This window comes from Lampetra planeri, chromosome 10, assembly GCF_965212315.1.
Source record: "Lampetra planeri chromosome 10, kcLamPlan1.2.h2, whole genome shotgun sequence".
Taxonomy (NCBI): domain Eukaryota; kingdom Metazoa; phylum Chordata; class Hyperoartia; order Petromyzontiformes; family Petromyzontidae; genus Lampetra; species Lampetra planeri.
Window position 1 is genome coordinate 1568605 of NC_136116.1, and position 27407 is coordinate 1596011.

Genomic DNA, 27407 nt, shown 5'->3' on the forward strand with positions numbered 1-27407 from the left:
AACACACAAGTTCGGTGTCGGCGCAAACCCAGACACGACGCAACTTTCGGTGATTTTACAGGTGGCGTTTAATACCGCTCAAAACCATGCGCATGGGGCCCACGATGAAAACCCAACTGTGTTATTCCACGCGCATTGTACAGTCATAACATAATTTGCAGTTCACGTCGCCGTGTGTTGTGTGCGAGGTATGAGTTGTGCCCCCGTATGGCTGCTGTTTGGTGTTAGGGTCCCTGCAGTAAGATGACGGTTGCGATTCTCACCTGGCTGGACTCCTCCACACAGCTCTGATCCGCCGCTTCGCCTGTCCTCAACGCCTCCGAAACCAAACACACAGCCTAGCCAGGGACCTGAAGGGAGCACGTGCCGGGAAGCTGCGTCTGGAGAGGGTCCGAGGAGGGGTAAGTTTCTGGGGAGCAGTAGAGAGGGGGGGGGAGCACGTGTGCAGGACGAGCAGGGTGCGTGGTTCCCACGGACCTCCGCTAGCCGGATAAAGGTGTGCGGGGAAGAGTCACATATCCACCCCCCCCCCCCAACTCTGCTCAAAGTCCAAAGCAACTTGCGGACACCTACCTGCCTGATACGAGCGCACAACCTGGGGTGGCCGGGCTTGTAAAGCAGGCTGCTGCTGCCGTTACCACTACGGGCCTTTGATATTTCCTAACGTGGATGTGATTTGTGCAATATGTAAGCCAGTTTAATGGATGTTGATACGTCTGTCAGATTTTTGTGGCGGGCTCAACTTGTAGCAACATTTACCAACTGCAATCACGACAAACCGCACAATAATGAATGTGCTCTTGTGGTACAGTGGGTGACAAAATAATAAACAGTTGCTTTATTTATTTTTGGAACGTAAAAATAAAAAATAAAATAACATTGAAGAGCATGAGCCGATGGGCCACTCTGCTGTCCTTCCGCGGCACCTCCGATTAGCACGGTTGGCTACGTACGGTGCGAACGATGTTCAACATACATACACCAGCTCTCCACAGGAGCTCCACCCCAGCTCCACAGCAGCTCGACACCAGCCCCACGAGTTCTACACCAGCTCCACAGTAGCTACACACCAGCTCCACACCAGCTCCAAACTAACTCCACACCACCTCCACAGTAGCTCCACACCAGCTCCACAGTAGCTCCACACCAGCTCCACACCAGCTCCACAGTAGCTCCACACCAGCTCCAAACTAACTCCACACCACCTCCACAATAGCTCCACACCACCTCTACAGTAGCTCCACACCAGCTCCACAGTAGCTCCACACCAGCTCCACAGTAGCTCCACAACAGCTCCAAACTAACTCCACACCACCTCCACAATAGCTCCACACCACCTCTACAGTAGCTCCACACCAGCTCCACAGTAGCTCCACACCAGCTCCACAGTAGCTCCACACCAGCTCCACAGTAGCTCCACAACAGCTCCAAACTAACTCCACACCAGCTCAATACTAACTCCACACCAGCTCCACAGTAGCTCCACACCAGCTCGACACCAGCTCCACAGTAGCTCCACACCAAGCTCAATACTAACTCCACACCAGCTCCAAAGTAGCTCCACACCATCTCCACAGTAGCTGCACACCAGCTCCAAACTAACTCCACACCCAGCTCCACACCGCAAGCATCTCCTCAGATGGCTGGCAGATGCCCTTACACATCTCATGGCTGCAACCAAAATGGAGTTTAATATTTCCACATTTTTTACAATCATTCAAGAGACTGAAAGTACAGTGTGCAGCTTTCACAAGCAGACAACAGCGACAAGAGGGAAAAAGCCCATCACCAGCACTTACGGCATGTGGCTCCAACAAGCTCACCCATTATTTTACAATCGAGGGATATCGTCCGTAAAACTAATTCTATAATTCACAAAGCAATGCTTTTACATTGGCATCACAAAAGCAAAAATTGATATTTTTAGGAATGAACATTAATTGTAATGAAACTCCTTTTAAGTTGACAGTGGTTCAACTGCAGAAATAAAGTCCCGACTCCGTCTCACCGCCGCCACCCATCCCCGCACTCCGAAACAACAAATATTACAATATTACAAATATGGCTGACTTAAGTTGCATTCTCCATTGTCTTAAATAACAATACACGATTTATTCTTTAAAACAGGTCATTAAGGTAAACGCAAGTCGATACTGATGGGCATGGAAGTAAATGTAAACTTTTAAAGTCAAACTCTGCTTCAATACCAAGTTCAAAAAAATAATGGGAGGGAAAAAAATGTCCCGCGACGCCTTCAAACATTGGATTCGACAAAAGGACGCTTTGGCAAGAGAGGGGAGCGGCAGGGCGGCCTCGGTTGCCTCACCACCCGCTCCACAACTGCACCCACGCTCTCCTGGTAGCCGTAAATCCCGCAAGCGTCTTCGTAACACGTCGAGCTCTCCCGCGCGAACCGCCTGCCCGGCATGACGACGCCGCCGCTGCCGCTCTGGGGGTGCGGAGCGTACGGGTCCGGCTCGCTCGCCTGCCAGCTGAAGGCCCCTCCGTTCGGGCGACCGCACTGAGCGACGCTCTCCGATTGCCACATTCCTGCCGAGGACGACAGGCCGTGGTCGTCGTTGTTGTAATAATCGTTACTGGTGCAGGGCGCTGGGTTTGACACGATGAGGTCCACGGACGAAGTGAGCCAGCCCCTACTCTGCTGACGAGTTGGCATCGGCGGGCACTGGGACAAGGGGACCGGCTGCTGGAGGGACGGCTGCTGGAGGGACGGCTGCGTCCTCACCCTCTTGTCCGCTATGCCCATGAAGGGCCTGGAATAGCCCTTGCTGTCACACTGGCCGTACGGAGGGGATTCCATGGAGAGGCGCTCCTCTGTCCTGGACGATCGGGGGCCCAGCATGGTACAGGTGCGAAACTCATCTCGCTGGTTGCAGCTATAGGAGCGGCCGCCTCCTTCGGCAAGGCAGGGGGTGGAGGCGCGCAAGCCAGCATTCACAGACAAAAGGGACGAAGGGCACAGGGTGGTGTTGAGGCGTCGCAACTCGGAAGGGCCCATGCCAACGGGGCAGCTGTATGCGTTGCTTCCGAGGTCACCGCACAATCTAGATTTACTGCTGCTCTGTTGATGGTCAGGTACATCATAAGCCCCACCGCTCATGCACTGTTGAACATCGCCGCAGCCAAACATAGCAGAAGGTGGCACATTCATCTCCATGTATTGGTCAGCGATGCACTCTCCACAGGACCTTACGGACTGCAAGGGCCTGTTGCCGGCGAGGTCCACCTTCTGCTGGCAGATGGGCACGTTGCAGCTCTGGTAGCTCGCGGCCCTGTGCAGGGCGGAGACCGGCGCTTCGTATTGCATGTCCATGTCAGAATACCCATTGTCTCTGTTCCCAAGCCACTGCATGGGGGCTGGCGACGACATCAGCATTTGGTCCCCGCGGCCGGAGTCGTGTCGTGAACGGGGCATCATGAGGGTCTGCAGCCCGCGCCTGATCTCCGCCTGTCCACAAACGTCAGTCCCTATTTGGCACTTGGCCCTCATGTCCTGCTGCAGACCTCCGTGCCATTGCGTGTCTTCGTCCGGCAGCACAAACGACCGGCAGCGCTGCAGAATGCGTGTGGTCGGGGGAGAAGCGTTTTCACAGTCAAACTCTCCGTATGCGATGGACACGGCCCTTTGCAACATGGGCTCCGGGTAACTGCCGTCCCCCCTTCCCTGTCGCTCGCCATAGCGCTGCTCTGCGCTGGGGGGTCCCGGGTAGCAGACCTCTTCGTTTGGCATGGCAGCCACTTGATCGTCTTCTGCTTCTTGCTCCTCCGGCTCCTCTTCCTCCTCCGCCGGCTCCTCCTGGTGAGCGATGTGCTGCTGCTGCTGCCGGCATTCGTCCATGACGCGCGCCAGGAGGCGCGCCACCTCACGGTTCTCGGGGTAAAGTCTCGCCGCGTGCTGCAGGTCCTCGAGCGCCGCGAGGAACTGCCTGAGCTCGCAAATGCAGACACAGACACACGCATATAGATACAGACACACAGACAAATACAAGGATCCCCATGGAGCCTACACAGGCTGTTGGAGTAAGTTCTGTCAGTGAGCACCTATGAAGGCCGGCACGGTGTATGAGAGCGGTGGTGTGGCCAACACCACGCTCAGCCGCCTTTGGTTCCTAAGTGGTGATGTTTACACACTGCAGCAGATACTCATTTAAACTTGAGTTCACCTAGGTGAGGCCCATGACTGGTTTAGATAATCGTCAATGGTGTTGGCCACAAGTGGGAATCGAACTTGGGTCACCGGGTTGATAGCGCCGCATGCTAACCACAACAATAATGCTCCCTACAGGCACACACAAAGACCCCCACATAGCCTTCACAGACTGTTGTGGCAAGTGCTGTGCGTGAGTACCTATGAAGGCTCGTACGACACACAAAGGGGTGTGGGTGGTCAGCACCACGCCCAGCTGCCTTTGTCTTCCTGGTGGCAATGTTTATTACACACTGCACCAGGTACTCATTTGAGGCTCAGTCGACCTAGGGGGGAGGTCCAGGACCAGTTAAGATAAATCGTCACTGGTGTTGGCCATGAGCGGGAATCCAACTCGGGTCACCGGGTTGATAGCACAGCACGCTAACCGCAACACTCATGCTCCCCACATGTTCTCACAGACACACCCAGCACATTCTTACAAAACCACACAGATACACACAATCTAATAGAAGCGCTACCAGGGATGGTGGGGGGTAACAAGCATATTCATCACGTCTGTAAAAACATGTGCACATATGGGGCAAGAAGGATCTGCATGCTCTGCTGGACTGCTGTGACCCTTACTTTGCCTGACATACCGCACAAGGCTTCGGTACATTTTTCACTGGCAGCCTAACAGTGTTTGTACACGGCACATGTTTCCTTTAGAAATAAATATGGTGGTTTCTTCAGTTACCGGATAAGGATTTAAGCAGGGCAGCATTGTAATACGGCTGTGAGACATCGCTATGATCGTTCTTATACATGTGACTTATATGTGGCAAAGAAACATGATTTCCACGTTGTGGAATTTAAAAAAAATGTGTTATTTATTCCCTGCACCGAAGAAACATTTTCATGTTGTATATCCTTAGCAACCCAGTCAGGTGGCTCAGCGGTAGAACGAGCGGCTCGCAATTGGACGGTTGTGAGTTTAAATCTAGGTTGGGGGTTGACTCAGCCCATCATCCCTCTGGGGTTGATAAAATAGACCACTTTATGGAGAACTTAACTGTGGTTTTCCTCTTCTTGGTTCTTTCGGTAAAGTCACGTAGAAGGGAAGTAATACAATAATAAAAATAAAACAGACAGACCTGGTCTTCACCGGAGGACGGCTGCTTGCGTTGTGGCCGAAACGTCGTGAGAATTATTTTATTATGTTTTATTTTTATTATTTTATTACTTCCCTTCTACGTGACTTTACCGAAAAACCAAGAAGATGAATCCCTGCAGTCACGAAAGCTTTAAATCGAAATTTGTGGTTCTCCTATGGATGGACTCACCCCTGCCATAGGAAAGGAGAATTTACACCACTAGCTCAGGGTGGAAAACAGGAAATGAGCACCACCTCAGTGCTCATTTGAGCAGGAAATCACTTTGATTTGACATTCTTAGCGGATCAGAATGTTGATCCAGACTGGAGGAATCCGATGAGCTCTGAAGATCTTTTTCTCAGATCTCCAGTAGGGGCAGGTCAGCAAGTTACAACAGACAATAGAAAAACACGATAGGAGTGCAAAATAGAGAAAAAGTAAACAAGTCACTCAATTTAAATAAAGTTACTTAAAGTGCATACATTCTTGCAGATTTTTCAACACTACATGCAAGCTTAAGCAAGGCAGCAAAAACAGTCCCAGACCACACCAAGACAACACACATTCCCTCAACAAAATTGCACATTACAATTTAACTCTTGATACATGGGCAAGGATCAAAGTTACAAATCACATTTGAAAATGTGGTTATATCCAGTGCTAATATTCTGCTTCAGGATATTTTCTGAAGGCAGATTTACTATGTTAAGGGAGGAAACAAGGTTGTTCCAAAGATTGGTACTGCAACGTCAAAGGCTTATTCCAATTCTTATTCTCGGGATAGTTAAAAAGGAAATTAGATGAACGTTTTAGATTTATTTGGTTTGACAATGGGGTGAATGAATTAGCTAAGTATAGTACAGATTTGCCAATCAGGATTTTATGGATGAACAGGGTCTAATGGAGATGTATTCATGCATCAAGTGATGTGAGACTGGATTTTAAGTAGAGGTCTGAATGGTGGGTCCTGTATGGTACAATCAGTGCAAATTGAAGAGCAGAATGATAAAGTGGGTTTAGTGTGCCGTTAGTAGCTGATCTGTAAGCAGTCAGAGTAGTCAAAAAGTGGTGGGATGTTAGCTTTAATAATTTGCAGCTGAAAACAAATGGGGAAACAATGTTGATTTCTGTATATAAAAATATTTATTTTTTATTTGATTTTCTTTGAGATGTGATCAATATGGGGTTGGAATGCAAGTTTTGAATCAATCGGTAAACTGAAGTATTTGAAGCACTCCGTTTGTTGAATGATGTTGTGTCTGATATCCGTAATATGTGAAGGGAATTCAACTAGATTTTTGTTTCAAGAAAAAAGCATGATCTCAGTTTTATGGGGGATTTGGAGGCAATTTTAGTGATGACAATTGATAATGAATCAAGTCCAAATCATGTTAGAGATCCTGTTTGACTTCGTTTGGAGATACTAGCATTATAGTGTCATCAGCAAAGAGATGTAATTCTGAGCGATTTAAGTTTAGTCCAAGATTGTTTAAATATAAGAACAAAATTGGACCCAGCACAGAACGTTGCGGAACACCCTTTGTTATTTTTATATTTGTCTGCGAAATGTGATCACTATGTACCTTTTGCAAATCAGACTTTTGTACTATTGGACTCTCACCTAGTTATTAATATTGGTCACGTACTCATGTGTAAAAAAGCAGGCTCATTCGTACCCACGCTAAATAAACGATCGTGAACGTAGCTCGTGACATTTTTGTTATGAATCTGTAAACTAATTTATGGTGTTTCTAAAAACGCAGTGCAAATTTGTCTCGGCATTAAACATATCTGCGTGGAAATTAGGAATGCTTTCTGCATGTACCATGACCGTATGCCCACAATAAATGGCACGTCACCTGCTGCTGCGCTTGGCACGTGCCCGGGCGTACAGCGCTTCGTGCGACCTTGGCTTCAGCTCCAGGGCCTTGGTAGCAAACTCCTCCGCCAGCCCATAATCCTGGCAGCATCACACGGGGTGCACAGCGTCGTCGGTGTTAACCACATGCCGCCACCCCCAAACTCGCCAGCTGCACAGCGCTCAGGTGCGGAAACCACGCCTGAAAACAATTTGCACCTCTCTGGAGACACCTGCACTTAAGCCTGCTAAGCTGCAGTAATTCTGAGAGATTGTTCTTTCATTATGGGACAAATTACGTGAGCAGTCTTGCCGCGTGGCTCAGTGGTTGCTTGTCTGGCTCAGCAGGCAGGTCTCTGCCAGGTCAGCAGGGAAAAAAAAATTGCATTATAAGAATTTATATCACAGCAGATGGCAGCTTGTAGTCAGGCAAAATGAGGTTCGTTAGGAGACGTGACAGTAGAGGAGAAAGGACGGCGGGAATGGTGGTTCTGCGCAGGGTGGCTGAGAGGGTGAGCACGAGTGGGGCAGGGTGTTACGAGATGGGGCCTCACATTGAGCTTGCGGCGACAGCGAGACAGGTTGAGGTAGAGGGTGACGCGCAGGTCCTGAAAGGTGCCCAGCTCCTCCCCAAAGCTCTCTCGGGGGAACCTCTTCAGTGCCAAATGGTAGCGCTGAGCTGCCTCCTTCATCCGCCCCGACTGCTCGCATGCACAAAAGAGAAAGGTCCACAAATTAGCCCCTTACATCCTAGGGGCAAGTTTTAGCATATCTTGCGGTGCTCGTCAACCTGAACTCGTGTCATTATATTTTACACGAGCTAAAATATCATGAGAGCACGTCGGACACCAGTACACAGGACAGCAATAAAACATTTGAAAACGACATCTTGACGACCGAGGCAGCTGTGAAGGCTGCGAGAGCTTTGACTTTCACTCCCTCCACTTTGAAACTAATGAAACAAGACGAGAGTGTAATGTGGGGATGATATTTTGATTTCATAATAGCTCACATCCATGGCCTGGTTTGCAGGGAAATCCCAAGAGAAACATCGACAATGCACCCTGGCACCAACATGGCATGACAGAGCGCTCGGCGTTGCAACCACAGCGCGGAAGAAAGGTGGGTTCACGATGCGGTTGTGTCTTGTGTGTTAGTATAAAGTTGAGGGATGACTAGCAACCAAACAAATATTATACTACGCTACCAGAGACACGAACTACGGTGCCGTACAGGGCTAGTTTCTAACTCGGGCGGCAGGACTCGACAAGGACTTCCTCCACACCGGTTAGATGTGAGCCATTGCAGCAAGAACTTGTCTATTAACCGTAGCCTCCCAGGGAGCCTGAGTGTAAAGTGAGAAATGCTCAAGGAGAGAACCCGGGAAAGCTCAGAGGCCTGGGATTGATACCAAGACTGCTAAATCCCAGAAGTGAAGACCACCCTGTGAAGTGGACTCAGGAACCATTTTAGTCTTCATTTATAACACAACCGGTTGCCCTCCTGGATCCGTGTGGTTATCCCATTCTGAGCAGTGTGCCTGTAGTACCCATTGCTATACTGTGCCACCATTCACAAACAACATGAACAATGCAAGTCATGTCTAGAATAACATTAAGTAACAAAGACAAGGATTAAAGTTATTCACAGTTTGTTAGTTTTGGCAGAGGTATGAGTAGCTGCACTAATGAAACAGAAGATAATGCAGCAGTCCTCCTGCTGTGTTTGTTTCACACCTGATGACGGTCGCTTGTGTCGTGATCTATACTTTTTTATACCTACGTGACTTTACCAAAAGAACCAAAGAGTATGAGTATAGAAGATAATGCCTTTTCACCCACCAGCTGATTTCTCTTATTTGTAGGTACTGCTGTTCATATCCCGACGTTATTTTTTTTTCAATTAATTCGTTGATTTTAAAGCTGTATTTTTTTCTTACGTTAATGGTTTTCACAAAACTTCTTTACTTGCAACAGTGATTGCTTTATCTCCATCTGACAACGCTATCTCCATCTGACAACATTCAGTCCACAACATCCGTCATCGCTGAAAAAAATCTTTGTGTTATAAACAGTCCCTTACAGGGCCAGCCAGCAACACCACCCTCCCTTTTTATTGTGGAGCCGTCTATTAGTTCAGGATAGGTGTGGCACACAGCCGTCATTTAACAACGGCTCTATTATAACAGTTGTTGATGTAACAAACCCGACGCGAGTTCGCCATGAAAAACCTGTAACGGATTTCGGAGTGTCGCAGCCTGGAGTGTGTGGCGCAGCGCCCGCTGCTGTGCCAGTCGGCAAGTAGACCCCTGTGCCCCACCTTGTAAAGTTCGTTCCCCTCCTCGATCACGCGGTTGAGCAGCAGCACCGTGATGTCCGGCTTCGACGTCGCCATGGCCCAGGAGGCGGGGCCTACGTGCCGGAAACGAGACATTGAATGCCAGTGTCACTTCCCTCTTCTCAAAAGCATTGCCAAAGAGAATCAATAAATTATATTGGGAATTTTAGGCTATTTTATCTGAATTGTGCCATCATTGCCACATCTTGAGATTAATATATTTGGATATTTCGCAGAGCAGTGCAACCCGTTGTGTCAGAGAATGGCCCGCAGAAGTGGAGAATAGAGAGCTACGTTTGAGATCACTTCAAATGATTTATGGGCTCCATAGGAAATGGACAGCACTGTGGAAATTGAATGTTATAGGCCTTGAGATCATCTAGGCTGAGTACAGCCTTTTTGCCAATCCACTGCTGGATGAGGGCCTCCCCAGGCCGCGTCGGCCACGGAGTTTGTTTAATTGGTCTTCAGCACGCTCGTCAGTGCAGGTCGGTTAAGTGAGGGCCGTCCAGGACCGTTTCACCTATAGATCACAACTGCCCAGAAATAGAACGCAGGTCTCAGGGTTCATAGTGCAGTGAACTATCACCATTTCACGACTCCCCCCACCGTATTGTTTGTGGACAAACCTTTGGTTGCCATGACGTTTACAGTCCACACTGCCCGATGTGTAACCGAGCCTGTATGGCATCACGAGGGCACTGGAAAGTACATTTGAGTGAAACCAGTGCCAGATTGTCCTAGTAGCAAAAGTAGCTACATATGCTACAGGCCCCGCACTTTCAAGGGCCCCGCGCTAAATGCTTTGAAGCTATCAATTCCGGTTCAGTGATTCTGCACTTGCTCTATTACTATAGTACTATACTGCCTTCAACTTTTATGAATGACTGGGTGTTTAAGGTTAGCGATTTGTCGTATTATCTGGCTGTATAGCAAATGAAAAAATACAATAACTTTACTATGCAAGTAAAAAATGTGTGTTTTAATGTGTTTTTTTAATTTAGGGCCCCTTTATAACATATCCTACAGGCCCTACACTAGCTTAATCCTTTACTGAGTGAACCTTAGACCACAAGGCACATCAACGAGACCTATGGCCGGCCCAAACGTCAGTATGATGCGTTTACTATTTGCTATGAATGATAAACCTGTGTGCACAGGCACCTACCTAGGTTTGCACCCTTCTTGAGCAGAGCAAGCACCACGGCCGTGTTCCGGCAGCCGATTGCGCGGTCCAGCGGTCGCATGCCACTCTCGTCCACATGCTCCATATTGGCTCCATGCTCCAGCAGGAACTGCACCTGGTGGAATACATTTTGCATTTACAATGCAGTCCAAAAAGATGGCCCAGAAACATCCTCGCAGTCAATCACCGAGAGAGTGGAACGGCCGTTCTCAGGAAACTTTTAACCCAGATCAACCAACCTCGGCGATGTAGTTTGGGCAATGTAGTTTGGACGATGATTTAAGTTCCGTTTCCTCAATAATGAAGGTAAGTATGCTTCCGTGTATATTCACGTTAAAACTGGTAAACAAAATGGCATCCTGCTGACCACTTCGGCGTCGCCGTGGAAGGCAGCCAGGCCCAGCGGTGTGCGGCCACTCCGGTCGGCGTGGTTCACCGGAGCGCCGTGCGCCAGCAGCGTCTGCACCACGGCCAGGCGGCCCTTCAGGCAGGCCCAGCTCAGGGCACTGAGCCCCTCGTGGTCCGCCACAGACACATTTGCACCTGCCATAAAATAAAACGTCAAAGACAATCGGCATTTGTTGCACAGGGCACAGAGCTGTCATGGAAACGTGGGGCAGTGACGTGGACGAGTGCGAGCGCAGTTTCCGCTTGACGCAGAGTTTCGCGGTTTGAGCCCAGCAGTCCACCCTGGTTAATAATACAGGTGTGTTCACTGTTAATACTACACGCTTCTATGAAAGTGGACATTAAAGATGCTGTGATGTAATTTTGCAAACAGAGTAAGTCACATGTGCTGGTATCATACATCAGACAAAGCACTTTAAAGTTTCTACACTATGGGAACCTCATTTGCCAGTAAAAATATAATAATTGTTTTTTTACCCTTCTATCTGGCAACATATGGTCCAACTCAAGTGAGACTAGGCTCTAAGGAAAGCTGTCTCGGGTGTGGACCAATCAACTTCAAGGACAGTGCACATTATCAGAGTTATGTCTTTTGTTTGTATTATGACTGCAGGTATTGCGGTCTATGCAAACATGACTCCTTGTAAAAAGGTGTCAGTTTTGTTGCCAGATAGAAGGGTAAAAAACCAATTATCACTTTAAAGTTGCTTCATTGGGAAAACCAGAGCAGAATCACCCCCTACTTATTCATTAATTCTTATTTTGCAGGCTGGTAAAGTGTTTACCTTGTGCCACAAGGGGACAACTTCCAAAGGTTGAGATGAGGTGGCGAGTTGTCGAGGTATTTAAACAAGTGCCACGTCGGCAGAAATCCTTATTCGGTCACTCAACGACAAATACAAAGCAGTCTCCACTGCTTGGAAAAGCGGCCGCGTAACGTTTATTCGGCATCAGAGCTAGGCGAATGCCCGTGCGTGGTGCGTGGTGTGTCATGCGGTGTGTCGTGCGAACGGGGTGACGCGACGTTGTGCACCGAACCCCTGGACAGGAGCACGTCCACGGTGTTGGTGTGGCCCTCGCAAGCGGCCGCCATGAGCGCCGTCCGGCCTCGCCTCTCCGGCGCGTCTGGTTCTGCCCCGCGCCGCAGGAGGAGCAGCACCACCTGTGTGCACGGCACATGGGGCAGGCGGACAGGTTCTGTGTCGTGCGTTAGTCCTCCAGAATCCGGCGATCCATACACACAGTGGGACCAAAGTCTCAGTTTGGAACCAGGGTACAAGGAGTGAGGGCAAAGTCCTTTTTGGATAGTCTTGGAAGGAAACAAGGGGTACCGAGGACATTTAGTAACAAGTTTGCGATAACAGATTAAACGCTATCTTGGATTAAACAGCTATTACCTTAACATGCGCTGTTCATGAGAATGTTTTCCCCTTTTTCTGGCAACAAAACAGCTGTGTTAAGATGTTAAAACACCAAACTGAAACCTTTAACAAGGAATCATGTCTGCATTAACCACAATACTTGTGGTCAGAATGCAAACAAAAACATGTGCTGTTCATATTCGAGTACATACAAGGGGTTAATCGTTTTCACATATGATTGGTTAAGCATGAAATTATTTCACCCCTCTCATAATTTGATGAACTGTAACGTTCAGCATAACGACACAAATCAAATATATTATTTTTCTTTTAAATTGTGGTAAATTTAGTTTGCACGGGGTCAAGTTACCCTATTGCATGGTCACATGTATCGTAAAGACGAAACCAATTTCTCACATGCATGATTCTATGCCTTGCATCATAAACATAATAATTTAGTTTTATTGAAGAATCGATTCATCGTTACAAACTCCACGTGAGCTAGGTCCAACCTTGACCTACCCTTAATGAGCATTATTTATGTGAGCTTGAAGGCAAATTATGAACGTTGTTCACACAAAGCTGGACACCGTAAGCCTAGGCTTGCCATCAGGAATCACGTGCTTGCCATGAGGTCACTAGTTTTCTCGGTGTCCTTTGAGCACATTCTGCCACCCACGCCAGGAGCGGGAGGTAGCGAGAGGGGAGACAGGCACTCATCACCTGCCAGTGGCCCTGCCGGGCGGCGCTGATGAGCGGCGTGACCCCTCGCCGACCGGCCTGGGAGAGCAACGCCCCTCGCTCCAGCAGCAGCTCGCACACCAAGAGCCGCCCGCGGCCCGCTGCCGCCGTCAGCGCTGTGGTCGTAACCCGGGGGGGGGGGGGGGGGGGGCGACATCACACGCCATTGCAATGCACTGCAGCCCTCCATCACTTCCCCACGGGCGTCACAAAGTTGTTTATGGATAACCTTAGTCAAACTTTAGCATGCACGGCAAGAATATGTAAGGTTTGTCAGAATGAGGGCAGACACGGGATCAAAATGATCTACACGACTTTAAAGATTTCTTCGGAGCTTGCAGGCAGGGTTCAAAATACAGCAGGCAAGCAGCAAAAGGGTGAAATGGAAAATTGTAAGCGCTAATCATTTTTTGTAGGCATTTCTCAGCACAAGCATTTCGAGAGAGATAAAAATATGCATCTGGACAAAAGTGAAGTGGCGACTTCAATAAAACGCAACATTTACATTCCAATGTTACACGCGGTGGCTGTGCCATGGGACGTCAAGTGAGGTCACGCAGACCCAAGCTATAAAGAAGAGAGGCAGCGCTGCCTGATGCTGCAGGCTGCCCCTCAGGGAACCCGCACACCAACCATCTTCCTGCCACCGCCCTGAGTTATGAAATCCCATTACAGTCCACCCATCCACTGAGTGCCTGCAATTTGTCCCCGTCAAGTCGGCCCCCACGTTCCGCCTCCTCACAAGCATTTTCACGTACCACCACCACCACCACCACAAAATATTGATTATTATAAGCCCTCCAAATTCAAGGTGACTTTGTCAGGCAGCGCAACCATTTCCATTTGTTCACAATACAGAAATGGCTCGCTCCACTGCCAACACCGAAACCAGTGGTAGGTGCAGATTGAGTCTTTTTCATAAATCATGGGGCACAAGCAGTAGATGCAACCGGCCTAATCACGGAAGCTATTCGTCTAACGAGTACCCCAACCCTCACTGTGTAGCTTAAGCGTTAATTGGGTAGTCCTACTTCGATTGTCTGTGGGTTTGGCAACTTGCCAGGCTCAGATGTTGCACAAACTTCAGCAACCGGGGAAAATGACCTTCCATGTACGTGTGTGCACTCGGCGATTCGCAGGACTTTGGAACTGGATTTGGCTTAATTACCTGCAGTAAAACGCAAAACATAAATGCTTATGTACAGGGAATGGCAAAAGGGAAAAAAAGATGCCACACTTCTTAGTGCAAGGTTTGAAAACATCGAGAATGAACTTAACAGCACAGTCAGTGCCATGGCACAGTGGTGGTTTGGGAGGAGCCATGACTGGGATCAATAAAAATCCCACCTGTTTCTCCCCACAGGGTGTCAAAGGCATCGATCTGTACACGGCTCCCTTCCCCACCCTCTTCCTCCTCCTCTTCGTGCTCGCTTGACAGTGATGGAAGACTTAGTAGGTATTCCACGACCTGGTGGAGGGCACAAGGAACGTTTATTCACCTGCTGCTCTCTGAAAGGGAAAAGCACTCGGTTTATGCTCTGTAAGTGGATTATTTGAAAAGTATCCTGCCTCATGTTTGCTTGCTGTTCCACATGTGTTTTTTTTTCTGCCTGTGGATATAAAGTGGGCGCAGCATTTCCGACAACTGTGCACTTGTGTCATGGGAAAACCCATTGCAATGAAACATGCGTGCGGTTTCCACTCTTCTGCACTTGTCCCAACAGGCGAGGGAGAAAGAGGCGCAAGTGTGTGTGTGTGTACGTAAGTGTGGGGAGCAGTCGTGCAACGGTTAGTGCGCTGTGCTACGAACCTGGTTACATCGAGTTCTTTTTCCCTCACGGCCAACACGAGTGACGATTATCTGAATAGGTACTGGTAAGTCGACTCAGCCTCAAATGAGCGCCTGGCGCGATGTGCAAACAAAGGCGGCTGGGCGTGGTGCTGGGAACAACCCACTCCCTAGTGTGTCGTGCCGACCTTCATAGGTGCTTGCTAACAGCACTTGCTCCAACAATCTGTTAAGGCGATACGGGGGATCTTTGCCTTTGTGCATAAGTGCACACGTCCACAAGACGTCCACAAAAAGGCAGTTTACACGTTCACTAGGCAACAGAAATCATGAATCCAGTGTTGGAGATGGGTGTGAATACGCATATACATATTCTGTAACAAAGCAAAAAGGGAATACACCGACAGTGGTGCTTAAACATGAATTAAAAATGAATCTGATTTATTGTTAATACTGCCTAACAATTGAAACATGTACATTCGGCTGATATTTCAGGCAATGCTCTGAAGGGCCTTTGTCCAAAATATCACCCTTACGAATAGGGTGCTGCTATACGGCAGTGTTAAACACTCATGTGCAGTCTTTTTAATGCACACATAAAATGTAAACGTGCAGCCCTGAAATGTTTTGCTCACGCCACTGCTACCCGAAGGACCTCCACTCCAGAAGGTATTTGGTCGAGCAGACGTGTATGAAGAGGTGGGCGTACCCACAATATACCCCACCTGCACATGACCTGCCGATCGACTGCAGTGTACGAGTCACGCTGCTGGGTGGGCGGCGGTAGGGCGATTTTAGAAACATCGTCTCAAATACCGCACGGGAAGAAGGAATCAAACCGGTGACCTCTGGATCACTAATCATTGCACCATGGCACCTAAATATTCCACACATAAAGTAATTTTAGAGCCATCTGCTACGCTTGCCCAGCCATCAGGCGGAGCTAAAAACTGCCGCGTGCGTGTTGCCGGCATTCGAAAAGCAACGGGTGAGTTTATAATTGTATTTTGAGCTCAGAAAGCCATTCGTCAGCACCAGGGGATGCCAGATGGGTTCCATTTGTACATCCTGCAGAAGCGTGCGTTTGGAGAGGGGGTGGGTGGGGAGTGGGGGCGTGCGTGGGCAAGGACGATCGGTTAGCCCCAATAGCGGAAACACTTGCTCACCTCCACGTGGCCCATGCTGGCAGCGGCGGTGAGCGCCTGCTGGGCCGCCTGCCTCTTGCTGATCTGACCTGGCTGACCCTGCTGACCCGGCTGATCTGGCTCATCTGGCTGGCTCCAGTCCATGGTGGCCACAAATTCCACGGTGGCCAAGTGGCCTTGCAGTGCGGCGTGCACCAGGGCACAGCGGCCCTCCCGGTCAATGCGCGGCACCTGCGGCGCCAACACGTGTCAAAGGATGAGAGCTTTGCCAGGTAATATGTGTATAGATGTTGGTGCGAATTCATGTTCCCGTACAGACATAGGAATACTTTAAAACAGAAATTTGTGGATTTTTTTTTGCAACACACTCATTATTAACGATGCCTTAAAACATGACTGTATCATGCGTGTAGCTTTACAGCTCTTTAGTCAATCGACTGCTGGATGAAGGCTTCCTATTGCCGTGCGAGTCGTGGGGATTATTTGACCACAGTTCACACCGATCCTCGCAAGGTTGGTGAAGACAGCCTATAACACCCGTTGTACGCATGCGTTCGCCCATCCAGGCACTAACTCGGCTCAACTCCGTTCAGCTTCTGAGAGCTGACGAGATTGAGCTCATTCCCCGTGATTTGGTCCCTAAGCGGTCTCGTGACTTTAAGCGGCGACACTAATCGAAGGATTGATGCCACCCCCGACACGGAAATGCGCCGCGAGTGAGCAGAGGGGGGCAACCTGGGCATCCCCGTGGCAGAGCCTGGCGACAACGTCTGTGTGGCCCGCGGCGGCGGCATGGCTGAGCGCCGCCACGCCACTGGCGCCCGTGCCGTCGGGGCACGCGCCAGCATCCAGCAGCAGGGAGACAGCGTCGCCGTGGCCCAGGTGAGCGTGCACGCACAGCAGCGGCGCGCCCGACAGCGCCTCCGTGCCGCTCTCCACGTCCGCGCCCGCCAAGATCAGCAGCCGCGACACCTGACGAGGAACCGGACGCACGCGCGCACACACACGTGTGTGTGTGTGTGTGAATACCATCGTCATCGTCGGCCGCGGTCGATCCACTTCTGGAAGGGTTGGCGAAGCAGTTGCAACTTCACACGGTCCTGCGATGTAGCAATCCGGGTTGCAGCCTGACCATGACATCATTGCTCCATTTCCACTGTCGACGCTCTCTCGGCTGCATTCCCTCCCTCACCTGGCACTGCCCAAGCAAATTTCTGTTCTTAATAATCAACGTGTGACTTCTACTGCGTCATAGTCACCATCGTGCCGTGAGTTAATGTAAGTGGTAAGCTCATGTTAGACATATAGCAACTAGCCTTTTGTCCGTCCAAGGACGGGTGTATTGCAGTAAATCTGAAACTTGTAAGCGAAAAGCAGACCGTGACGTGATATTCATTGCATTAATGCGTGTGCAATTTGTAAGGGCGCGGTGACATAGACTTATTTCATTTTAAGGTTATAATCCCTTGTTCATCATGACGTCCTTTTTACTTTGATGTCTCAATAGCGTCACGGAGATCACATGACGTGAGGGTTCTGCCTTTGTAGTGAGGGTTGTAAGTTGACGCCGAGGAGGGGGGAGGAGGCGCCTCGGCCTCCCATGTGGAGTGACGTCAGCCACTAATTATTATGAATGGGGGGGGTGTCCATTTGGAGGACGTCACCTTATCATGATTATTAATGAGGGGGGCTGTTCGATGTGGAGTGACGTCACTTGCGCATGATTATTAATGAGGGGGGCTGTTCGATGTGGAGTGACGTCACTTGCACATGATTATTAGTGAGGGTGGGGGGAGCACTCCATATTGAGTGATGTCACCCACTCATGATCATTAATGAGGAGGGGTGGGGGAGGTGTCCATTTGGAGGTCGTCACCTGCTCATGAATATTAATGAGGGGGGCTGGTCGATGTGGAGTGACGTCACAAGCGTTAAGGGCAGACATTCCTGGATGATTAAAGTAGGTATAGTTCCATGATTTGGTGCCGCGATTCGATTCAAGAAGAGATTTTTGTAACTCTGTTTCAGGCGCAACATGAAAGCGCCATAAACTCAATGTAATCAATACTCAGTTACACAACTAATTATCAGACACTCAGCTCACTGAATAAACACAACCCTAGCTGGTATTGCTCAGTGCCATGGCTAGGGCAATGAGATAAGGCCAAGAGACTGGATAAGTGACTTCACTCGAGCTTGGGGCTTCTGTTTACGGTTAAACTAGCGGGAAGTACCTGGCGTTGCCCGGGCGAAAAAGACACACACACATCGACTTACACACACACAGATATCGACCCACACACACAAACACATCGACTTCCACACACACGCACATATGGACTCAAACACACAGACATTTATTACACTCACACACACATAGCGTTACACACACACATGGCGCTACACACACACATGGAGTTACACACACACACACACACACGAAGTTACACACACATCGACTCACACACACACACACATCGACTCACACACACACATCGACTCACACACACACATCGACTCACACACACACATCGACTCACACACACACATATGGACTTACACACACATATCGACTAAGACACACACAAATCGACTAAGACACACAAATCGACTATGACATACACAAATCGACTTACACACAAGGATCCCCCATTTAGCCTTAACAGACCGTAGGGGCAAGTGCTGTTAGCGAGCACCTATGAAGGCCGGCACGGCACACGAGGGGGTGGGTGGCCAACACCACGCCGGGCCGCCTTTGTCTCCCTAGTGACGATGTTTACACATCGCACCAGGTACTCATTTGAGGCTGAGTCGACCTAGGGAAGGCCCGGGACCGGTTCAGATAATCGTCACTGGTGTTGGCCGTGATCGGGAATCGAACCCGGGTCGCCAGGTTCATAGCGCAGCGCGCTGACCGCTACACTACCGCTCCCCACAACTTACACACACATATCAACTCACACACACATACATAGACTCGCACACACATCGACCTACACACACACATATGGACTTACACACGCAGACATATCGATTAACACACACATATTGACTCACACACACACACATAGACATACACAGACACATTGACTTATCGACTCACACACACACACATTGACTTACACACTCACATAGACGCACACACACACAGACTCACAAGCACATGGAACTATAACGACAACCGCCATTCGCCACTAAATGGCAGTGACGTCACCACGACGCTTGTGCCAGGCCATGTGCACCTTGAGGCCACGTGAAGTGTCGAACGCTCGCTGGCAGGAGGTCACGGGGCAGACCCAGGTGCCACGGGTCGACTGACTGAGATGACCGAGATGACTGGCTGATGCACCACCTGTGCCCCCTACTGTGCCAACTTGCTGTGCTTTAGCCACCCGGCGCTCCGCTCGTTGTTGTGAGCATCGCTCCTCCGCCCTCATCGACCCAATCAAGCGTAATTGACATAACGTCACTGCTCAACCCCCGTACTGAGGGGGCAACTGTAAATATGATAGAATGAAGACGTAATAGCAATGAGAATATTTATTGGTTTGCCCCTGCGCAGTAAGTGATATTACATGGCTGCTCATGACTCAAGAATAGAGAAAAGGCTATTCTTTCCCTCGAACCTGATTCTTGTGAGCAGGACAGTGATACAGTATTTAGAAAAGTACCTATTTTCAAAGAGAAAACGTGTGCATAAGTGTCATGCAGTCACGTAAAGATGTGGTCGCTAAAGCAAAGATAGTGGGGAATAATAGGCATTTTGTATATAACAATTTAATAGTAGCAGTTAGTAGTCGGGGAGAAAAATCGTGTTACTTAGGATAACTGTCATAAAACATTGGTTAATCCCTGTCATTAAATCTAACCTATAAAAGGCAATTTATAATGAGTAAACAGACATGGTAATAAATGTTTGAAGGGAGCTGTAAATCTGTGTGTGTTACCTTGCAGTGTCCACGCAAAAGAGAATTCCCCCCTCACCCCCACCGAACGCGCGTGACTTGGCAGGGGCCCTCCGCCCCACCGAACACGTGTGAGTTGGTTGGGTCGAGCATGCGCTAGCTAATAAATAACCAAAAACAGCACTAAATCGCTTATTAAACTACTTTAAATGTGACGGACGCGAAATCGGAATAGCGCTGGCTCAACACGGGGCTTATGGCGTGGTACCTGGATACTTTTTTTAAATGTTAACCCCACGATTTGCGAGCCAAATCCTTTGCAAGTTTCGGCCACCAACATACAGACAGACAAACAATGCCTTTTATAGGTAAGAGAAGAAGTTCAGCTCACCGATGGAGTCAACGGTAATTGTAATGATTGTGGGTGGGGGCGCACCTTGATGTTGGGTGTGTAGAGGTTGCGAAGGGAGGTAAGGGCTGCCGAAAGGCCATCGGTGCTGTGCGCCACCCACAAGGCTTGTAGCACACTGGATGAGATGCCTGGTCGCTTACTAAGACCCTGCATGCACACGCGCACACACATCAACTTTACTTTGTAACCAGGCAACATCCACTGAGGCAAATGCCTCTTTTTGCAAGGGCAACTTGAGGGTGCAAAGAAAGTATGGTTAAGAATATCTTGGGGTAGGAAAATAAATAATGCAGCCATTAAAATCAACCAAGATCTGAAAAACATGTTTCTTAGCTAAATAAAATACAGTATAAATAACACACGTGTAACATTGATCATCCAAACAATCGCCTGCGAATTCTACACAGCTGCAAAAGGTTCAGCGCTGTGATATGACACCAGCCACCAGAGCTGCTCAGCCACGTACGACGACAAGAACACAATGGTAACATCACTCATCAGTGTAGTTTGTTCGGGGAAACAAAATGTTTGGGCTTAAGAGAAAGGTTCAGGATATGAATTATAGATAGCACCGTGGAAAGGGATCGGTACTGGTGTGTGTGTGTTCGGGGAGGGTGGGTGGAAGACTCGCCTTGTAGATGTGTGCTTTGAGGATGTGGTGTCCCAGCTCCAAGGTTTGCTCTGGACTTAGTGTGCCGCCCTGACGTGAGAGAGCCATGGCGAGCAGTGCGTGCCCACTCCTGACCAAATATACACGAGCACATGCAAACACGAGCGCACACACACACACAAACAAAAACAAAAGTGTTAGTCATTTCAATTAAATACATCCCGATATGGCGAAGGACTCTGTGTGTCACCCCATCATTCGTGCATTGTAAAAAAAAGTCGCAATTCCAGGAAGCAGTAAAATGTACGCTTTATTTATTGCAATCGCTGCATGAAACACAGCATAATGTGCTAATAACCGAAAGCGCATGCTTACTGTCTTTTCTACATCCACTCAGAGAGTGATGGGTCCTGTGTAGTGGCAGATCCAGACGCCCATGGTGGGGGGGGGGGGGAAAGGCGAGCCTCCGCTCACCCCAAGTGATCGACTGTTCTCGACAATTAACACTCAACCCCTGTGCATGTCGGTGCTGATGTAGTGGAACATGCCTGGTACAGACCATTAATCACGGAGGTGAAGGTAGCGACATGCCTCGCACAAATTGCTCACGTTATTCCAGGCAGGGTCTCTTTATTCAGAGAGCCAATTGTCTTTTGGTCAGTATTTGTTGAAATGTTAGGGCATCCACACATTACCACACAAGCAGTAAACCAGTATATATATCTCTCTTCAAATAGACTTTAGGCAATGTGCAGCTGTAAATCTTGTTTTACTACTAGGTGAACAGAGACCATAGCCAACTTGCTGAAGGATTGATTGGATTTGAACACTAGGAAAGAAGCACATTTGTTTCAATCTTCTTGTCGTAACTACGCTCAACTGTGCTTGGTCATGCGAATACGCTTACCCACCACGGACCGTACAAACAGCAGCATCGCGCTCACATGCTCGCTCAAACACACATGCACGCAGACGAGCATGCCGCCAGAGAGCCGCATACCTGGGTTCACAGAGGAACCTCTTGCTCTTGCCATCCTGCCTCCAGGCGAGCCACTCGCGCAGTGCCGGGTGTCGGAACATGCGGGTGCCGTCAGCGAGACGCGCCAGCAGCGGCGACACCTTCTCCAAGACGGCCGGGAAGTCGGCGGCGGGGCTGCCGGGGGGCGGTGGGCCCACGTGGCCGGCGCGCAGTGCCTGGAGTAGCTGCGCCTCGCTAAGGGGCTGCAGGGATGCCAGTGCCACGTTGAGGAGAGGGAGAACGCGCATGAAGTCCGCCCGCTTTGGGAAGAGCGCGTTGCACTGCAGCTCAAAGAGCTCCGACAGGGAGCACGGCAGCTCCTGAAAACGGGCACAGGGACGAATGTTGAGGCTTGCTGGCAGAGCGTGTGTCCTCACCAAGACGAAAAGCCATTTGCAAAGGTACTTTATCATTTATTGTTTAGAGTCCTTTGACAATCCACTGCTGTATGTAGGCCTCCCCATCCCGTGTTGGTTGTTGAGGGTTGTTTGACCATACTTCACCATGCTAGTCAGTGCAGGCTGGAAGATATCACTGGCCAGGAAATGATCACAGGTGCCAGATACCGAGCTGCACTGCATCCTAAAACTGCACTCTCTAAATAATTTGGTAGAAAATGGTGATAGTACAAAACCATCGCACCCCTAACATATCAACTGTCGTTTTATTTTATTTTATCAGGTAAGGCCCAATGAGCTATGTATCTCATTTTTTTAAGCGACCTGGCACACAAGTGATAGCTCCATGAAGTGTCTTATCACGTGAAAATTTGTAGCAGCCATATATTCTAAACGCGTATCCATAAGTGTGGAGGGAAAAACCAGGCCCGGAGAAAAATCCACAAGCAAACTCCAAATATACAGCAGGAGTCAGGGTTGGGATCAAACCTCCAACCTCTTGTCTACCAGGTGAGGTAGTTAACATCTCGCCACCGTGGCTATCGTTGCTGTGTTGCAAAAATTATCAGCAAAGAAGTAATAATTAAAACAATAGCAGAGAACACTGCCAGTGAATTGTACACATAGGGGTCAGTGGTCACTCTGACCTTTGACCCAGGCCCCGTGAGCGACAGATTTCCCTGCTTGACCAGGTCGAGGGCCAGACGGAGGTAGAGGAAGCAGCCATGCGCCATTGCCGCAAGGCGTGGGGCCATGTCGGCCATCTGGGTCATCTCGGCGCCGTCCGGGCCTGGGGGCCTCCACGCCTGCCACACCCCGGTCTGCGTCTGGCAGCCTCCGCTCACGCGGCGCACCGCGTAGCTGCACAGGTCGTCCTCGGGGCCTGCCACCTCGGGGGCCCTAGCGGGTCCGCCCAGGCCTGGGTCCAGAAGGATCTCCGGGAACGGCAGCTGCGCCGTCACATCCTGTGGAGAAGTGGACGACGAAGGTAAACAAACACGAGACGAACGGAGCCATGTGTGAGGTTTGGTAAAAACATTGAAAAATTAAGTCGTGCTAATGGAGCAAGACGTTTGTATTCACAAGCAGTTGTCTGCACTAAACATCCCTGTGGCAGCTAACGTGTACCTTTCAAAGTAATAAAAAAAGGGGCAATAATCGTTTATAACTAGGTTTCACAAAAACATGTATTTTTTAAGTGGCACACGTATTCGTTAAATTCTACATTAGCTCATACATAATAAATATACGCACAAATTAACGTGTTATAAATATTTAATCCGGAAGTGAGGATAAAATGGAATATTCCAATTTCCCGAGAGGCCACATTCGCGTGTCTATAGCAAGCGGTGTATTTGGGTAGAGCGTTGGGCATTGGTGGGGCGTTGGGTATTGGAGGGGCGGTGGGTATTGGAGGGGCGGTGGGTATTGGAGGGGCGGTGGGTATTGGTGGGGCGGTGGGTATTGGAGGGGCGGTGGGTATTGGTGGGGCGGTGGGTATTGGAGGGGCGGTGGGTATTGGTGGGGCGGTGGGTATTGGAGGGGCGGTGGGTATTGGAGGGGCGGTGGGTATTGGTGGGGCGGTGGGTATTGGTGGGGCAGTGGGTATTGGTGGGGCGGTGGGTATTGGAGGGGCGGTGGGTATTGGAGGGGCGGTGGGTATTGGTGGGGCAGTGGGTATTGGTGGGGCGGTGGGTATTGGAGGGGCGGTGGGTATTGGAGGGGCGGTGGGTATTGGTGGGGCGGTGGGTATTGGTGGGGCGGTGGGTATTGGAGGGGCGTTGGGTATTGGAGGGGCGGTGGGTATTGGAGGGGCGGTGGGTATTGGAGGGGCGGTGGGTATTGGAGGGGTGTTGGGCATTGGAGGGGCGGTGGGTATTGGTGGGGCGGTGGGCATTGGAGGGGTGTTGAGTATTGGAGGGGTGTTGGGCATTGGAGGGGCGGTGGGTATTGGTGGGGCGGTGGGTATTGGTGGGGCGGTGGGTATTGGAGGGGCGATGGGTATTGGTAGGGCGGTGGGCATTGGTGGGGCGCCGCGTGCCAGGGGGCGGACCTGGCTGGCCGTGCGGACGGTGAGCACCAGCTTGAGGCGTGGGGGGAACGCAGGCAGGTGCACGGCCAAGAAGGAGGCGATGGTGTCGCCATGGTCGGGCTTGTGGAATTCGGCCTCGTGCAGCCCGTCCACCAGCAGCAGCATGTCCCTGTCTGCCAGCTTCCCCTCTGGTGCCAAGCACGGTGACCACGCGCACATGGATACACGAGATTATTTCGTTAAGAATTTTGGAAAGCAACGAGCGAGTTTAGAAATGTATATGTTGAGCTGGGAAAGCAATTTGATGGCGCCCGGGGTCACCAGATGGATTCCACATGTTACTCCCTGCATTGGTTGGGCGATGTGAGCCATGGATTGCACTGCACAGCAGTCAGAATTAGACTCGCATAGACCAGCACAGAGACCCATGGACTCCATTGGGCGGTGGTGGCGCATGCCTGTAATCCAGCACCGTGGAGGCAAGGGTTGGTGGATCGCACAAATGTTGCAAAACTCCCTTCCAGTGGGCATGGTGGTGCCATAACCTGGCTTGCCAGTAGAATGTGATACAGCGAAGTGCGGAATAATCTCATCTGTTGCTTCTTTATGGGATAAGAGCATTGCCCCCTCGGACGCGTGGGTTTTCTCTGGGTACTCTAAGTTTCCTCCCACATGTATAAACATGTGTAACAGTTCTCATTAATTGGATGAAAAGATCTTAGACTATCGAGAACTTCAGAGCTTGGGCGATTGTTTGTGGCAGATCACCACCTGGGCTGCCTTCTAGCTTGTCTGTGGTACCTCAGCAACTGTGAGATCCAGCATTCACTGCGCCATATAAAACTGAACATTAAGGTCCAGAGACCCACAGTCACATAGAGACCCATACTATACAACAGAGGTGTGGACTCGAGTCATGTGACTTGGACTCGAGTCAGACTCGAGTCATGAATTTGATGACTTGTGACTCGACTTGGACTTGCATAACAATGACTTTGTCCCACCTATGAGATGTGGACTCGAGTCATGTGACTTGGACTCGAGTCAGACTCGAGTCATGAATTTGATGACTTGCGACTCGACTTGGACTTGCATAACAATGACTTTGTCCCACCTCTGCTATACAATACAATGTGATGTAATTCCCACTCGTTTTCACATATCCCATGTGTTGCTATAAGACGGTTAAGTGCAGTCCAGTGTCTGGGAAATAAGGAGCCATGTGGTTCCTTTGTTGTATCTTACATAAGCGTCTTGTACTGAAATGCACGTGAGCTCCAATACAGACACAATCAGTCTACTCGCCAGTCCAGTGGCAACCCTGGCAGGCTCATATGTGAGTGTGTGTAGGTGTGAGTGTGTGTAGTCAAAGCCATGTGGGGTGCAGTGGTGTAACGGTTGGCGCGCTGCGCTACGAAACCGGCGATCCGAGGTCGATTACCGCTCACGGCCAAACCAGTGACAATTATCTGAACCGGTCCTGGGCCTCCTTCCCTAGATCGACTCAGCCTCAAATGAGTATCTTGTGCGATGTGTCAACATCACTACTGGGGAGACAAAGGTGGACAGCGTGGGGGCTGGCCACCCACCCCCTCGTGTGCCATTCAATCCTTGATAGGTGCTCACTAACAGCACTTGTCCCAACAGTCTATTGAAAGCTATATGGGGGGTCTTTGTTTTTGTGAACGTGGGTGCGAGTGCATGTCCGTCTCTCTTCGTAAAGAATTGAACCTTTTGAAACACTGTTAATGTCTCCAACCAAGAGCTGAGTGCTGCGAAGGCCAGTCAATACAATTGGACGCCTAATAGCTATGGCGATTATATGTTTTTTACTCACTGTTAAAATCATTTTGGCATTGGTAAAGCAATTACAGAAATCAAGGTGAGCCATGTAGGTGGCAATGGCTGCAAGTCAATTCCCAAAGAGTAATTCACATCAGCATCAGCGAGCCTATTATAGCTGCCATTGCCCTTATTAATGGCCAAATAACAACCTTCAGAATTTGACATTTAAAGGTCAAAAAGTACAATACAAACATTATGGGAGTTTTATGTACTATAAAGAATCACGATTTTTACATACATAGGCCATTTGTGTCAGGAATGCCCTCTGGCTTATAGAGTCATTTTTGCTGGCATTGTGTATGTGCTTGTGTTATGAGAGGGATTTAAAGTGAATTCACTTCACACACAGGGGACAATGAAACATACGTGTGTGGGGCTTGGCCCGCCTCCTCCCTCCTCTCTCTGTTGCTCGACACTCTATACCCAGAATTGATATTCCTTTGCCTTTAAATTCCACATTACAATCTATGAGCAAAATGCTCATGGTAAAAAAATACACGTGAACGTTTTGTTTATGCCTGGGTTGGCTCTGCCATTTCCTCCTCACAATTGTGCACAAATATCTCGCTTTTAACCAAGACCTTCAATGAGCATCTACGGTGAAATTAAACGATCCCTGGCCACATCGGAGCCGATAACCGTGGAACATGTGTGCACGACCATTTCCTTTTTCCCCCACACTCCCTCCCCGTCATGCCATAGACTGCTCCATACCAACCCCCAATCTCTCTTCTCAGACTGCACTAAAGCCGGCCGCAAATAACAATTTGAATTGGCTTCTGTTCCAATCCTGCCCCCCAGGTTAACTCGGCGTGAAATTGTTTAGTCAATGTCTGTGGGCGCTGTAGAGCGCAGGCGGGACAGGCTGGGCATGAAGCGGGAGGACTCACCTCGCCGGACGGCGACACAAAGGCTTCCTCACGCCAGTGGCACCGGCCCCAGAATAGCTACAAACCCCTCGAGGTTAACCCCCTTCCTGTGCGTCGAGCGCAAATGACCCTTCCGTTGAGAGATGAGCGATGAGATTGTTCATTATTGCCACTGTATATATAACGATA

The 27407-nt window shown here is 49.6% G+C and overlaps 2 protein-coding genes and 1 long non-coding RNA gene across 8 annotated transcripts in view; 1 reads left to right on the forward strand and 2 right to left on the reverse strand.

Annotated features, from left to right (window-relative positions):
• The window catches only part of LOC144720806 (adenylate cyclase type 1-like), a 22710-nt gene extending 22311 nt beyond the window's left edge, over window positions 1-399 (reverse strand). The window contains exon 1 of the mRNA XM_078597871.1: window positions 264-399. The gene's annotated coding sequence lies outside the window, so the exon portion shown is untranslated. The remainder of the gene's footprint in view (window positions 1-263) is intronic.
• LOC144720809 (uncharacterized) overlaps window positions 1-9487 on the forward strand; it is a 10123-nt gene extending 636 nt beyond the window's left edge. The window contains exons 2-3 of the long non-coding RNA XR_013585803.1: window positions 229-401; window positions 8195-9487. This is a non-coding gene — a long non-coding RNA (uncharacterized LOC144720809). The remainder of the gene's footprint in view (window positions 1-228; window positions 402-8194) is intronic.
• The window catches only part of LOC144720804 (protein TANC2-like), a 55906-nt gene continuing 28549 nt past the window's right edge, over window positions 51-27407 (reverse strand). For all 6 annotated transcript variants that reach the window (XM_078597865.1, XM_078597869.1, XM_078597867.1 and 3 more), the window contains 16 exons: window positions 24526-24692; window positions 23120-23437; window positions 22057-22394; window positions 21078-21186; window positions 20471-20593; window positions 16865-17101; window positions 16151-16360; window positions 14543-14663; window positions 13178-13311; window positions 12132-12255; window positions 11053-11228; window positions 10668-10800; window positions 9482-9573; window positions 7717-7863; window positions 7164-7264; window positions 51-3947 (listed from right to left, as the gene is read on the reverse strand). In XM_078597865.1, coding sequence (XP_078453991.1) covers window positions 2255-3947; window positions 7164-7264; window positions 7717-7863; window positions 9482-9573; window positions 10668-10800; window positions 11053-11228; window positions 12132-12255; window positions 13178-13311; window positions 14543-14663; window positions 16151-16360; window positions 16865-17101; window positions 20471-20593; window positions 21078-21186; window positions 22057-22394; window positions 23120-23437; window positions 24526-24692 — 4223 coding nt within the window. In that variant the 3' untranslated portion in view covers window positions 51-2254. The remainder of the gene's footprint in view (window positions 3948-7163; window positions 7265-7716; window positions 7864-9481; window positions 9574-10667; window positions 10801-11052; window positions 11229-12131; window positions 12256-13177; window positions 13312-14542; window positions 14664-16150; window positions 16361-16864; window positions 17102-20470; window positions 20594-21077; window positions 21187-22056; window positions 22395-23119; window positions 23438-24525; window positions 24693-27407) is intronic.